The sequence below is a fragment of the Schistocerca cancellata genome, chromosome 4, assembly GCF_023864275.1.
Source record: "Schistocerca cancellata isolate TAMUIC-IGC-003103 chromosome 4, iqSchCanc2.1, whole genome shotgun sequence".
NCBI classification, from domain to species: Eukaryota; Metazoa; Arthropoda; class Insecta; order Orthoptera; family Acrididae; genus Schistocerca; species Schistocerca cancellata.
In genome coordinates, this window is record NC_064629.1 from 39,292,103 (window position 1) to 39,305,590 (window position 13,488).

The 13,488-nt window shown below is 38.8% G+C and overlaps 1 protein-coding gene across 1 annotated transcript in view; it reads left to right on the plus strand.

The window, feature by feature from the left end:
- The window catches only part of LOC126183365 (structural maintenance of chromosomes protein 4-like), a 313,166-nt gene that overhangs the window by 93,469 nt on the left and 206,209 nt on the right, over positions 1-13,488 (plus strand). Inside the window, exons 7-8 of the mRNA XM_049925284.1 lie at positions 11,055-11,290; positions 11,828-11,984. Of these exons, the coding sequence (XP_049781241.1) occupies positions 11,055-11,290; positions 11,828-11,984 (393 nt within the window). The remainder of the gene's footprint in view (positions 1-11,054; positions 11,291-11,827; positions 11,985-13,488) is intronic.

The following is a 13,488-nucleotide window of genomic DNA, read 5'->3' on the forward strand; positions in this document are numbered from 1 at the left end:
CCTGGTAATATTCGGCTATCTTTCGAAATTCAGGGTGAACTATCCTGCTTTTTGCTAATTTCAAATTACCATCCTGGTTTTGCTCCCATCTAAGATTCTTGCAGATGTGCTTAATCACTCCCTCTTCCTGCAGCTGAATTACTGCCAGCAACATTTCATCACAATTCCTGTTTCTTAATGGATCCACCCCCTGTTCCTTTTCCATTACACTTCTAGAATAGAATAGAATATTTTTATTTGCCTTTCAGTATTTTTCATACAATTGACTTATTGGCTAGATAATGCATCTTCCACAATGTTTTTGGAACCATTTATATACTTCATCTCATAGTCAAACTGCTGTAAGTACATAGACCAACACCTCAGTCTGCTATGCTTAAGCTGACAAAGTATCTAAATATGTTAGAGCATTATGTTCTGTAAGAATCATAACTTTGTCCTAAAAGATATTGCTCAAATTTCTGCAAACTGGAAATAATGGCTAATGCTTCCAGTTCCGAAATGCTATAATTTTTCTCCACTTGTTGCAACAATTGACTTGAAAAGGTTCTTCACCAACCATTTTGATTTGGAACAATTCCACCCCCAGACCATAACCACAATCATCTGATCCTAAACAAAAAGGTTTTGAAAAGTCAAGATGGTTCAAATTCTGACTGTTCCCCAGTGCTTCTTCAAGTTTTTGGAAAGCTGTTTGACACTCCTGGGGTCCACTTATAAGGCACATTCTTCTTCAAAGGTTCCCTCAGTCACGGTTCATTAAATAACTGACCTGGTACAAATTTTCGGTAAAATCCGAAAGGGCCAAACATACTCTTTAGCTCTTTATGTGTACTTAGGGCTGCATAATCTCTAATAGCCTTTAATTTACCTGGATTGGGCATAATCCCTTCACCACTAACTATACATCCCAGGAATTTAATTTCTTTCTTCACAAATTTGGTTTTGTCTAATTTCAGTTTCATTCCCCCTATTTTAATTGCCTCTAATACCTTGTCTAACAATATGCAATGCTCTTCCCAAGTGGGAGTCAAAACTAATACGTCATCCATGCAAACAGTTATCTGCCTTAATAACTTATCACCTAAGACCTGGGGCATTGCCCTAACAAAAGCACACACACTTATGTTCAACCCAAAGGGCACTACCTTGTACTGGTAACATCGTCTTTCAACCAGGAACACTGTGTACTTTCTGGATTCTTTAGCCAAAGGTAAATTCCAGTAACCACAAGTTACATCCACAGAAGTAAAAAAATTTTGCATCTTTAAATTTTTGTAATAATTCTTCTATGTTTTCAGGTCTATCGCTTTCTGGTAAGATAATTTTATGTAATACCCTCACATCCCAAACTAGCCTAATTGAGCCATCCTTCTTAGGTACTAGAACCAATGGGTTATTGTAGACACTAATTGCTTTTTTAATTATCTCCCATTCAGGCATGTTCTGTATCAAATCGTGAACAGCTTCCTTATGTGCTTCTGGAACAGCGAAGAGCTTTCAGAAAAAATGTTTATCTTCTTTCACAGTTAAGTAACATTCATAGTTCCAAATTAATCTGGGCTGGTCCAAAAATATTTCACATTGCCTATTTAAAATTTTCCTCAGATCTTGTCTTTGTACATTAGTCAAATCAGTTAGTTCCTCTAATTTTACATTGATTCTGATTCTGACATTCTCTGGCTCAGAGGATCTACTTCCTTCCTTTTACCATATTCATTATAACCTTCAATCACCACAGCGGTCCTACAGTATCAAATCAGAGTATCACTTACTTCATTATTCACACTGTCTTTTACTATAAACATTATAGTTACCTGTTTTCCATTTACCCTAATCATTGCATCATTGCATCATTGGTTCCAAAATTAACCCACCCTTGGTATTTATTCAAGAAATTGGCACCTACTAACATTTCCACGCTGAGTCCATTGATAATTACAAAATTCAATTCGATCTGCATCCCACCTACAGTGATTGTTTACAATATTTCTTGCTTAACTACTTTATTGCTTTTACCTGTGGCCACCACAATTTTTAACCCACTCACAAGCATTATCACTATTTGTTTACTTTTTGGAAGAGCATTCACAAAATTCTGTGACAATGTGCGAACTTCTGATCCAGTATCTATCAAACAAGGAACCTTTTCTTCAAATACTGTTACTTCTACTATAGATTGTCCCACGTATTCGCTTCTGATTACAGACTTAGGTTCTTCCAATAAATCTTGGACTACTTTGCGCCTGTCAAAGCCTACACCTTCTGTGGAAAGTACATTTAACTTAACTGGTCCCTTCTTTCACTTCATTATTTGTGGTGGCTTTTACTATCCGTTCCACTATAGACAAATCAAAACATTTCCCTAACTTCTCAACCTCCAGAATAATCTTTGTTTCTGCAACCCTATCCAAGGTGTCATCAAAACTATCTAAATAATTTACTACTTCTTCCTCTTCTGTCCCTTCATCCTCACTCTCTGAAATTACTTGATTCAGTCTATTAACAACATCCTCTCGTATCCCCATAGTGTCACTTCCACTGTCTACACGTAGTTTCACATTGGTTTCGCAGTGCTGATTCACTCCCACCTCCTGACTTGAGTCTTTACTTTATCTATCAAGTTCCTTCTCAGCATGGTTCCTGCAATTTTTACTAAAATTTTCCTTTACACAAAATGCTACTTCCTTTTCTAAAGAAATAAATTGCTTCTCAGTGTCATTCTCCTCTGCCCTTCTTATTTCATTAACATTACTTTCAATACATTATTTAGCAGGTGCCTTCTTTACAAAGGGTTTGGTCTATACGGTTGCAGTCTGCAAACACTAGTGTCATCACAGTTTGCTATTCGTTTCCCTGTCATACGATGTCATTGCCTCTGACATTTCTATTACCTGATAGGTGATGCTTGTCCATTACATCATCAACTCATAGCTGATTGCAATCAAAATACTCTACTCCGTCATTGAACCTACTTCCAGCAGCACCTCCTCCTCTTCCTCAGTACCAACCCCAGTATCCATCACCTCTTTGTATGCCTATTCTATTTACATTGACTTCCGTCCTATTGTCATTGGGTCTCATGGGAGGCCTACATTCTCTCCTATTATTTTCCTCCTCTTTCAAAATGTTTTCTACTCTTTCAAAATGTTTTCTACTCTTTCAAAATGTTTTCTACTCTTTCAAAATGTTTTCTACTCTTTCAAAATGTTTTCTACTCTTTCTAAACGTTTTCTACTCTTTCTAAACGTTTTCTACTCTTTCTAAACGTTTTCTACTCTTTCTAAACGTTTTCTACTCTTTCTAAACGTTTTCTACTCTTTCTAAACGTTTTCTACTCTTTCTAAACGTTTTCTACTCTTTCTAAACGTTTTCTACTCTTTCTAAACGTTTTCTACTCTTTCTAAACGTTACGTTTTCTACTCTTTCTAAACGTTACGTTTTCTACTCTTTCTAAACGTTACGTTTTCTACTCTTTCTAAACGTTACGTTTTCTACTCTTTCTAAACGTTACGTTTTCTACTCTTTCTAAACGTTACGTTTTCTACTCTTTCTAAACGTTACGTTTTCTACTCTTTCTAAACGTTACGTTTTCTACTCTTTCTAAACGTTACGTTTTCTACTCTTTCTAAACGTTACGTTTTCTACTCTTTCTAAACGTTACGTTTTCTACTCTTTCTAAACGTTACGTTTTCTACTCTTTCTAAACGTTACGTTTTCTACTCTTTCTAAACGTTTTCTACTCTTTCTAAACGTTTTCTACTCTTTCTAAACGTTTTCTACTCTTTCTAAACGTTTTCTACTCTTTCTAAACGTTTTCTACTCTTTCTAAACGTTTTCTACTCTTTCTAAACGTTTTCTACTCTTTCTAAACGTTTTCTACTCTTCCTAAATAATGGATAAACCTATCAATATAATCTTGAGAAGCTGAAATGATCTTATTCCATCAATATAATGGCAACATATGCTTTATACTCATAATGATCTGCTCTGTTTCTACCTTGTCATTTAAATATGACAAGGTAGTCACCTACTTCTGTACAAACCTTTTTATGCTATCTTTCTTTGGGTCATATTTTTTCCCAAACCAAAACTTGTTTAAAACTTCCATCTCCTTTCTCTTTCCCCAATATTCTTCGAAAAAAGCCTGTTTGAAATCCCCTAAACTGTCATACTTATCAGAAGCTAACTTCACCCAGATTCTAGCTTCCCCCATTAAATTTGACATAATAAACCAATCTTTTGCTTGTCTTCCACACTTTAGGCAACACATCTTTGAAATCACTCCAAAACTCTTTTGGATGAACATTCTTATTTGGCTCAAATTTCAAATATTGGTGCTGCATCACATAGGCAATTTCAGTAGATTCCACAACACCATTAGACACTACACAAATACTATTGTTGTTAGCTTTCTGTTCAACCATTGTTAGTCTACCTTCATGGTTACATGGCTGCCCATTTACCTCAGTACTAAACTGATTAATGTTAGTTTCTGTATTAGTAATTTTATTAGACATTTGCACACCAACTTTCATACACACATTTCCTTCCTTAATTTTACTTTCTAAGACAATGTGACAATCTTCACTGCATTTTTCTACATTCTAAATATGTTCATAAACTTAATCTAATTCAGGATTTACTCTTTCCTCTAACTTAACACTATCCTCAGAAACTTGCCTTGTCTGTGACGTTAGTTCACTTTCCACTGTTAAAATTGCAGCATTACATTCTTGCCTCACCTGATTAATGCCAATTTTGGTGTTATTACCAAACAAAGTCAGGTCATTTTTCCTTGAATCCTTCAAATTCGAAATTTTATTTTCCATTTTGGATTCCATTTTGACCACTTCATATGTAATTTGTTTATCTCAGAACTTAGTGAAGTTTTTATATCTGACCTCATTTTTGTTGTTTTTGTATCAATGTCATTACCCATTTTATTCATTTTATCATCAATATCTGAACTCAATGATGTTTTAATTTCGGAACCCAAACCATTCATCTTACTATCAATATCCAATTCCATTTTACACATATTAGCCTTTATTTGTCCCATATGTAGCGAGATACTTGCCAACGTATCTGACACATTGTCCTTCTGCTTCCTAGCAGCTGACATTGGCTCCTGCTTTATTTCTTTAACATTGCCAGGTGTAAATGGGACACTAGTTCCAATATATTGTGCTCACTAACTGGTCCATAATTAGCATACATTGAATCTGTCAAACAGCTACTCGTATTAGCTTGTGACATATCAAAACTGAAACCAGTACTCATGGAATCATTTTCAGCTTTAACTCTTCCCAAACCTACCTCCAGTTTGTCATCTACAATTTCCTGATCGTTTTCATCCATTCTGCATAGTTTCTTAGCACATGCACACAGATAATAAAGTAGAACACTACATATCTTTCATCTCATCTGGTTGACTGCATGACGAGATGAAACTGCGTATCCATCTGCCAAGCTCTGCTCCAACCAAGTACAGTTTCCAGGCCCCTGCTGCATAAATGGCCGACAACTGCCCCGGATGCTGGTCACTGCAGTATAACAACACATGGTGATCTTCAGCTTTCAGCACGTCATCTGCTACTGCATACCGTCAGTTGTTCTCACTGCAATAGAAATGACGCCTCTCTTTGCCAAGTGGTCACTGACATACTCTGCCACCTCATTTCAATGGCTGGCAATTCTTGATGCACCTTCATTAGCACATGTGTCTATTGTCCTAATATACACTATTGGCCATTAAAATTGCTACACCAAGAAGAAATGCAGATGATAAATGGGTATTCATTGGATAAATATATTATACTAGAACTGACGCGTGATTACATTTTCACACAATTTGGATGCATAGATCATGAGAAATCAGTACCCAGAACAACCACCTCTGGCCGTAATAACGGCCTTGATGTGCCTGGGCATTGAGTCAAACAGAGCTTGGATTGCGTGTACAGGTACAGCTGCTCATGTAACTTCAACACGATACCACAGATCATCAAGAGTAGTGACTGGCGTATCTTGATGAGCCAGTTGCTTGGCCACCATTGACCAGACATTTTCAATTGGTGAGAGATTTGCAGAATGTGCTGGCCAGGGCAGCAGTCGAACATTTTCTGTATCCAGAAAGGCCCATACAGGACCTGCAACATGCGGTCGTGCATTATTCTGCTGAAATGAAGGGTTTTGCAGGGATCGAATGAAGGGTAGAGCCACAGATCGTAACATATCTGAAATGTAACATCCAGTGTTCAAAGTGTCGTCAATGCGAACAAGAGGTGACTGAGACGTGTAACCAATGGCAGCCCATACCATCATGCCGGGTGATACGCCAGTATGGCGATGACGAATACATGCTCCCAATGTGCGTTCACCGCGATGTCACCAAACACAGGTGCGACCATCATGATGCTGTAAACAGAACATGGATTCATCCAAAAAAATTATGTTTTGCCATTTGTGCACACAGGTTCATCCTTGAGTACACCATCACAGGCACTCCTGTCTGTGATGCAGCTTTAAGGGTAACCGCAGCCATGGTCTCTGAGCTGATAATCCATGCTGCTGCAAACGTTGTCAAGCTGTTCATGCAGATGGTTGTTATCTTGCAAACATCCCCATCTGTTGACTTGGGGATTGAGACGTGGCTGCACCATCCATTACAGCCATGCGGATAAGATGCCTGTCATCTCGACTGCTAGTGATATGAGGCTGTTGGGATCCAGCACAGCATTCCGTATTACCCTCCAGAACCCACTGATCCCATATTCTGCTAACAGTCATTGGATCTCGACCAACACGAGCAGCAATGTCACGATATGATAAACCGCAATCACGATAGGCTATAATCCGACGTTTATCAAGGTCGGAAACGTGATGGTACACATTTCTCCTCCTTACATGAGGCATCACAACGACGTTTCACCAGGCAATGCTGGTCAACTGCTGTTTGTGTATGAGAAATTGGTTGGAAACTTTCCTCATGTCAGCACGTTGAAGGTGTCACCACCGGCGCCCACTTTGTGTGAATGAATGCTCTGAAAAGCTGATCATTTGCATATCATAGCATCTTCTTCCTCTCAGTTAAATTTCGCATCTGTAGCACGTCATCTTCATGGTGTAGCAATTTTAATGGCCAGTAGTGTAGTTCCTTTTTCACTCGCATGTCAAACATTTCAACAAGTTCATTTAACACTGCTGCTTTTATATACAGTACCTACTCTTACAAACTCTATATTGTAATTCCTGGCCGATAAAGCACCAATTGCAGCATTGCTTGTTTAAAATTCATTTAACTGCTTACTGCTTCTTTTTTCGTACTGTCAACCACAAAAGTCCCACCTACCTCAGTATAGCGTCTGGTAACCAACACACTTCTCTGCAATGTAGATACTTTTCTGGTGATGTTAAAAGCAGTGTTGATGAAAAACATCATCTATACTTATGTTAGCACAGTCTGCATTAACTCTGTAACAAAATTTCATGTAAATATGTTATAAAAATTTTTGGGTGGAAGGTGATTGTTTCATCTCTTAGAAAAATGTCAAAATTGGGCAAATAGTTCTTTATTTGCTTTAGATGCCAAATTAAATAGGTGCCATCAGCCCACATTTAAAACTAACAGCTAATATCACTGTCCTCATCTCTCAGCTCATACCATCTAGTACTCATGCAAGACAGCCAGAAATGTACCAAAGTTCAACCTGAATTGTTGAGATTTCCACAATTTATATTCAGCTACAACATGAGTTTTACATTTAGTCCTTTCCGGTGGATTTCTTTAAAAGAAGTTGCTTGCCAATTATTCCATAAACAATTACAAAATATGCCATGTGGAATTCTTCACAAAGGCCAAGACTTGGCACACATTTATCTATCCAACTAATTCCTTCACAAAGCTCAAATTTTCCAATCTGTCCATAAATGCATCTGATTTCATGGCGATATAAAACAAACACAAAATAGCAGTACCTTCTTTATTTTACACATAGCTTTTTCGGTAACATTCAACATGACTTGTGCGTCTGACAGAGGGAGTAAGACTGCCTCCATGCCATTGCTCACAGCACATATACTACTTGATAGAGTGTGGGAAAGACTTTGCTCTGATTGGTTGATCAAATGAACAGCCAATTAGATCAGTCTTTCAAGATCATATTAGCCCCTAAACTTTTTTACTCCAATCAACATTCACAGATGCATTTACATCATTTTATGCTGCAAATAGTAATAAAATGTTCAACCAAACCAAACCAAATGAAAACTAATCTTGAAATAACTGTAGAAAAAAATTACTGTTCAAATAACTATTGTGGCTGCTTTTTTACAAAAACAAGCACACTTGGACATATGTCATCAGCAAGTAAGGGGAATTACAGCTTTTGTTGCAACAGCTTGTTGCACACTTTCCGTTGACCAAGTAACATAATGTTCAACAGGAGATAATATTGAATCTTTACATATGTCCCACATACACACTTTCATTTATTTACACAACAAAACAAATAGTTATTAAATGAATATCAATTCTTACTGAATTCTCTATTATTGGACAAAAAATAATTCACATTATTTAAGTATAAAAATTCAAACATACTGTCCTAACATTTTGTAAACTCTAGTTATGATTCCAACTGATAGCAAAGGACAAACTGCTATGCATCTGAACTGCCTTTAATCTTACTAGTGCCGATTTTTGGTATTTTTGATCATTTTCTCTAACTTTGAAAGCATCCCAGCCAGATAGCTGACATTTTGCAACCAGCTTTTTTTTATATAACAAAAGACTAAATAAAAAGTTTTTTCGAAATTGAATAAGATTTAGTATTGTTTATTTAAATTCTTAAGGGTTTGAATATTCTGTCTCTGGAAGTGACACAAGTGGCGCTTCCCATGGTTGTGTTAGCAACAAGTGTGAGTGAATCACTCCGAGATACAAGCATCTGTCACCGCCACCAACTCCAAAGCTATGAGCCCGTACTGCAAGGTAGTTACTTCAATAAAATGCTATTGTGGTTTGACTCCTGATGTTACAAGCTCAAATCCAAAGGACCCCAATCAACTCTGGAAACATTGCTGCAGATTGCAAGCTCTTCTCGCACCCTGTGGCTGAGGCCAGCATCCCCACCTCCACCAGCTGCCTGTATGAACTGAGGATCACCTCAGTACCATGCAGCAGGCATTGTTTGTGCTGGCATGAGCCACAACTTGCAGATGACAGCACCCAGTATGCTCGATAGCCACTGGCAAGGCTGGTTCCACATCTCGGATGAGGCACCCCACAGACATACTGAGTGAACATTCACTTTCTTTCCAGCCCTGAATCCTATCTGCTCAAGGGGCTCCATAACGAGCCTAACATTGGAGCTGCTAATAACCAGTAAACCCTTCCTCTGAGCCTGCTAGGACCCTGCTGAAGGAGCATCCACCTGTCCACTCACAGGATGAATGGGCAAGGCCAGGTGGCCAGTCTCCACATTGGTCCTCTGCCTTGAGCAATGCGAACACGTTACCACCTGCCAATCACCTTGCTGTGAGGGCAGATTCACCTTGTTGTGTGCACTAGGAGGCACCTTGGAAGCAGAGCCCGAGGGCAAAAGAAGTGATACCTGAGGTGTCCCATGTGATCCACCAGATTCTCTGCCTCTGTTGCAACCTGAGGCAGCAGCCCGAACGTGACTGACCATAGCCAACAGCATGTTAAACTGTTCGCAAACTATGGCCAGCTACTCCTGCATCCGCATGCAGCATGTACACATCCAATCCATCTTAGCAAGACTAACAGAAGAAGTGAACTATAAAAGCAGTTGCATGTTAGGTACAAACTTGAGAGCAACACTCCAAGTGAGAAAAACAGGCATGTTTGCACCATCATGGTTCTTTAAAGACCCAAGCTTTTGTATTCAAAGGGAATTCTCACTCAGATCATTGGGGCATTGAATCCGTGTTGCTTCTGGCCAGTGTCAGTAAGCTTTACTGAGGCTGGCCGGAAGAAACATGAAGTCAATGCCCCAATGATCTGAGTGAGAATTCCCTTTAAATATAAAAGCTTAGATCTTTAAAGAATCATGATGGTGCAGTGTTACTCCCTTTCTATAGTCATCCTACCAATCCACCAGCACTTAAGAAGCTTCAGCTAATCTGACAAATTGCTCTGTACCTCCAGGGCACCACTGGCCAACCATATTTAGATTCCTCCCATTCTCCTAATTGTTAGGTAGGTATGTTTCTGGACTTTACATTAACAAACTCCAAGTTTGGTAGCAATAGCGTTCAGCTGGAAACTAAACATCACTGCCACTCCTATTATGGCCAGTAACAAAAATGTTTTATGTCACTTGGCCCCGCCCTCAGTCCTTTTTTGGGTGAGGACTGCTGCAGTAGCAATCTGACCTGTGTAAACCCACTGACATTGCAGTCCTTAGGAGCATGTATCAAGCTTGCTGCCCCTGCTAAGATTTGCCTTTTCATGGTCAGCTTTTACTGTGAGGCTGTACGACAGTGTCTAGGTGGTGGATGGTATTACCAGTTAATTCTCTGAAGTGAAAGTTCTCCCCTGTAACAGCTGCTCAGAGTGTCTGCAATTTTCAGGGTTCCAGTGCTACTATTTAGCTACAGTAACCTAAAAACTACCACCTTTGTCTCCTCTGTGCATTGTATCTCTGATTTCCTATTTCGGAGTGGCCTTGATGACTTGAGTAACCTTAATCTAATACAGACATACTTATTCTTAATCAGTCATCTCTTTCTGTAATTTTACAAAACACACTAACCAACAACTATCTTGGAAACTATCTTGATCTTTAAAATCAGTGTTAATCAGTAATTCCCATACATATGACAACACCTAATACATACATCTGCTGCTAAACATCATAAAGCACAGTACACTGACTGACAGAAGTATTTTTGTATACATGGTAAATATTTCATAACACTTGCTAAATTAACATTTCTGTAGAGAATTCATTTACAACATATTTGCAATGAAATGTGCAAGAGCTGTCAGTATTCTTTGTCCTAATTTGGATTTGTGATTTTTACAGGTGAAATGACAGGTGGTGGCCATACTGTGAAAAAAGGTCTAATGAGTCAAAAAGTACCTGAAGCTCCAGTTACTCAGAAAACTTTGGAGGACCTTGGAAAAAGTATGCAAGAATGCCAAAAAAAACTTGAAGAGTTTACTAAGAAAATTAATGAGATTGACAAAAAAATGTGTTTCCTTACACCAGAGATAAATAATATGAAAACCAAAACACAAAAGTTGGAAACTGAAATTATGGTAAGGTGTTTTCAGGCATGCTATATCAGAGGTAATATCCTGAGTTAGTCTTACTTCTCTTTGAAATTGTCTCCATGTCCTACTTTTGCCCATTTCTAAAATAAAACATCTCATCCTGAATGTCTAGATTTGAGAACAGTCATTTTATACACTTTGTAATGAATCAGAGATGTCCCATTATTTGGATTAGAGTGCATATGAGGAGCTGATGTAATAAATGTTTCTCTTAAAAGTTTGTCTCATGATTTTCACAACATAGACCTTACAGCTATTTTGAACAGTATATAAATTCTGAATCAGTCTCTTGGGAAAGACACAGATATCAAAGCCCTGCTGATTAATACTGTTAAGGTGTATAGATAAACCTTTCAACAATTTTACTTGCATTTTCGTTAGGATAAAATTAACTTTTTTTACTTGGTTTTGTGTAACTTGATTCCAAATTTATCATGAAATAGCAAAATGTCCATATATTTTTTTTATAATCTGATATTTTTGCATAAATATTTTATTCACATATTTGCTATTCATGAACAGTTTCTTGCCACTTACGACAATTATTTTCAGACACTTCAGAGAGAACACCCAAAACTTGAGCATGAAGTAAAGAATCAGGAAAAGAGAGTGTTAGAAGTTACAATTGATCCAGAAAAATTTGCAGCTCTCACATTGGTCTTGGAAAAAGCCAAAAAAGGTATGTTAAGTCATTCACAAAAGTTGTGAAGAAGTTATGTTTATATCAGCAAGAGTTTTAGAACAGAGCAGGACTCCAGTCAAATCTGTGTAAAGAATATAACAAAATGTAACTTGACAAAAATTTAAATATGAAGCATATTTCAGTCATCTCATTTTTGTACTCACTGCAGCTCATAGTCATCTTGTCATACTGAGTGAGGTGGTGCAGTGGTTAGGACACTGGACTCGCATTCAGGTGGACAGTGGTTCAAACACGCATCCGGCCTTCCTGATCTAGGTTTCTTGTGATTTCCCTAAACTACTTCAGGGAAATGCTGGGATGGTTCCTTTGAAAGGACATGACTGACTTCCTTCCCCATTCTTCCCTAATCTAAGGTGACTGATGACCTTGCTGTTCGGTCCCCTCCCCACAAATCAACTTCCACACAGTTTGGATTCAACAAGTCTTTGGTAGGTTTCTAGAAGTGTGTGACACTAGCCACAAGTCACACAATTCTCATAAACTATGGTGGTTTGTGGGAGTGGAGCTGGTGTCCAATAGCATCTCAGATGTCTTCCATTGTGGTTCATATCATGCAAATTTGGCGGGAGAGATATCAACTTAAGTTGACAGTCATGCTCTTCATACCACTGTAGTGTGATTCTGGCACTGTGATATGGACAGTTAGCCTGCTGGAAGATTCCATCACCATCAAGGTCAACATCAAGCCTGAAGGGATACAGGTGCCGTGCATGAACGTTCATATAGTCCACATCTGTGTTGGTGTGTTCAATTACTACCACAAGTCTGTTGTATCACCAGTTGAAGGTCTTCCCTAGTATAATACAGCCTTTACTGGCCTGCATCCATGGCAAAAATGTTAGTTTGGAGCAACTGAACACAGTGCATACAGTTTCTGATATGGAACCATTGTAGATGTAAAATTTTATTGTCACACAGTGGTTGAACAGTCAGCGAAGTCTACCACTTTGTCTTTGCAGGACTATGGTGGATGAAAAGCCTACTGGGAAGTGTCAAGATCTTGCGTGGAAAATGTTTAAGAATAATATCCACTGTCTCAGATACTGAAACATGAAAACTTGTTAATTTTGCTTACTTTCACTCTATAATTTCCTGCAGTATCTTACTTTGGGGCAGCCCCCAGGGGCTCAGCATTCATTTGCTGGGTACGGGCTTGGCGACCCCGGGGTTCCTGAGCTGGAGACTGGTAGGCGCCACCAGTCCCCCGTCACCGTAAGCTCTGAGCGTACTTCAGCGACCACCGTGCGGCGCGGCGGTGGAACGTTGTGTGTCTCAGGGAATGGGGATCTTGGCTTGACCGCCCGGATCGCGAGGATGGAACAAACCTCTATAAAAAACCCCTCAATCTCAAGGTGTGCTGCGCGCTGATGAGATGCATGGCTGTTGAGGTGGAACAGTCGTTAGCGGGCAACCTCTGGGGAACCTGCCGCACCTCAGTTGTATAAGGCTTACCTAGGCACGCGGGGCTCTGTCTAGGCGG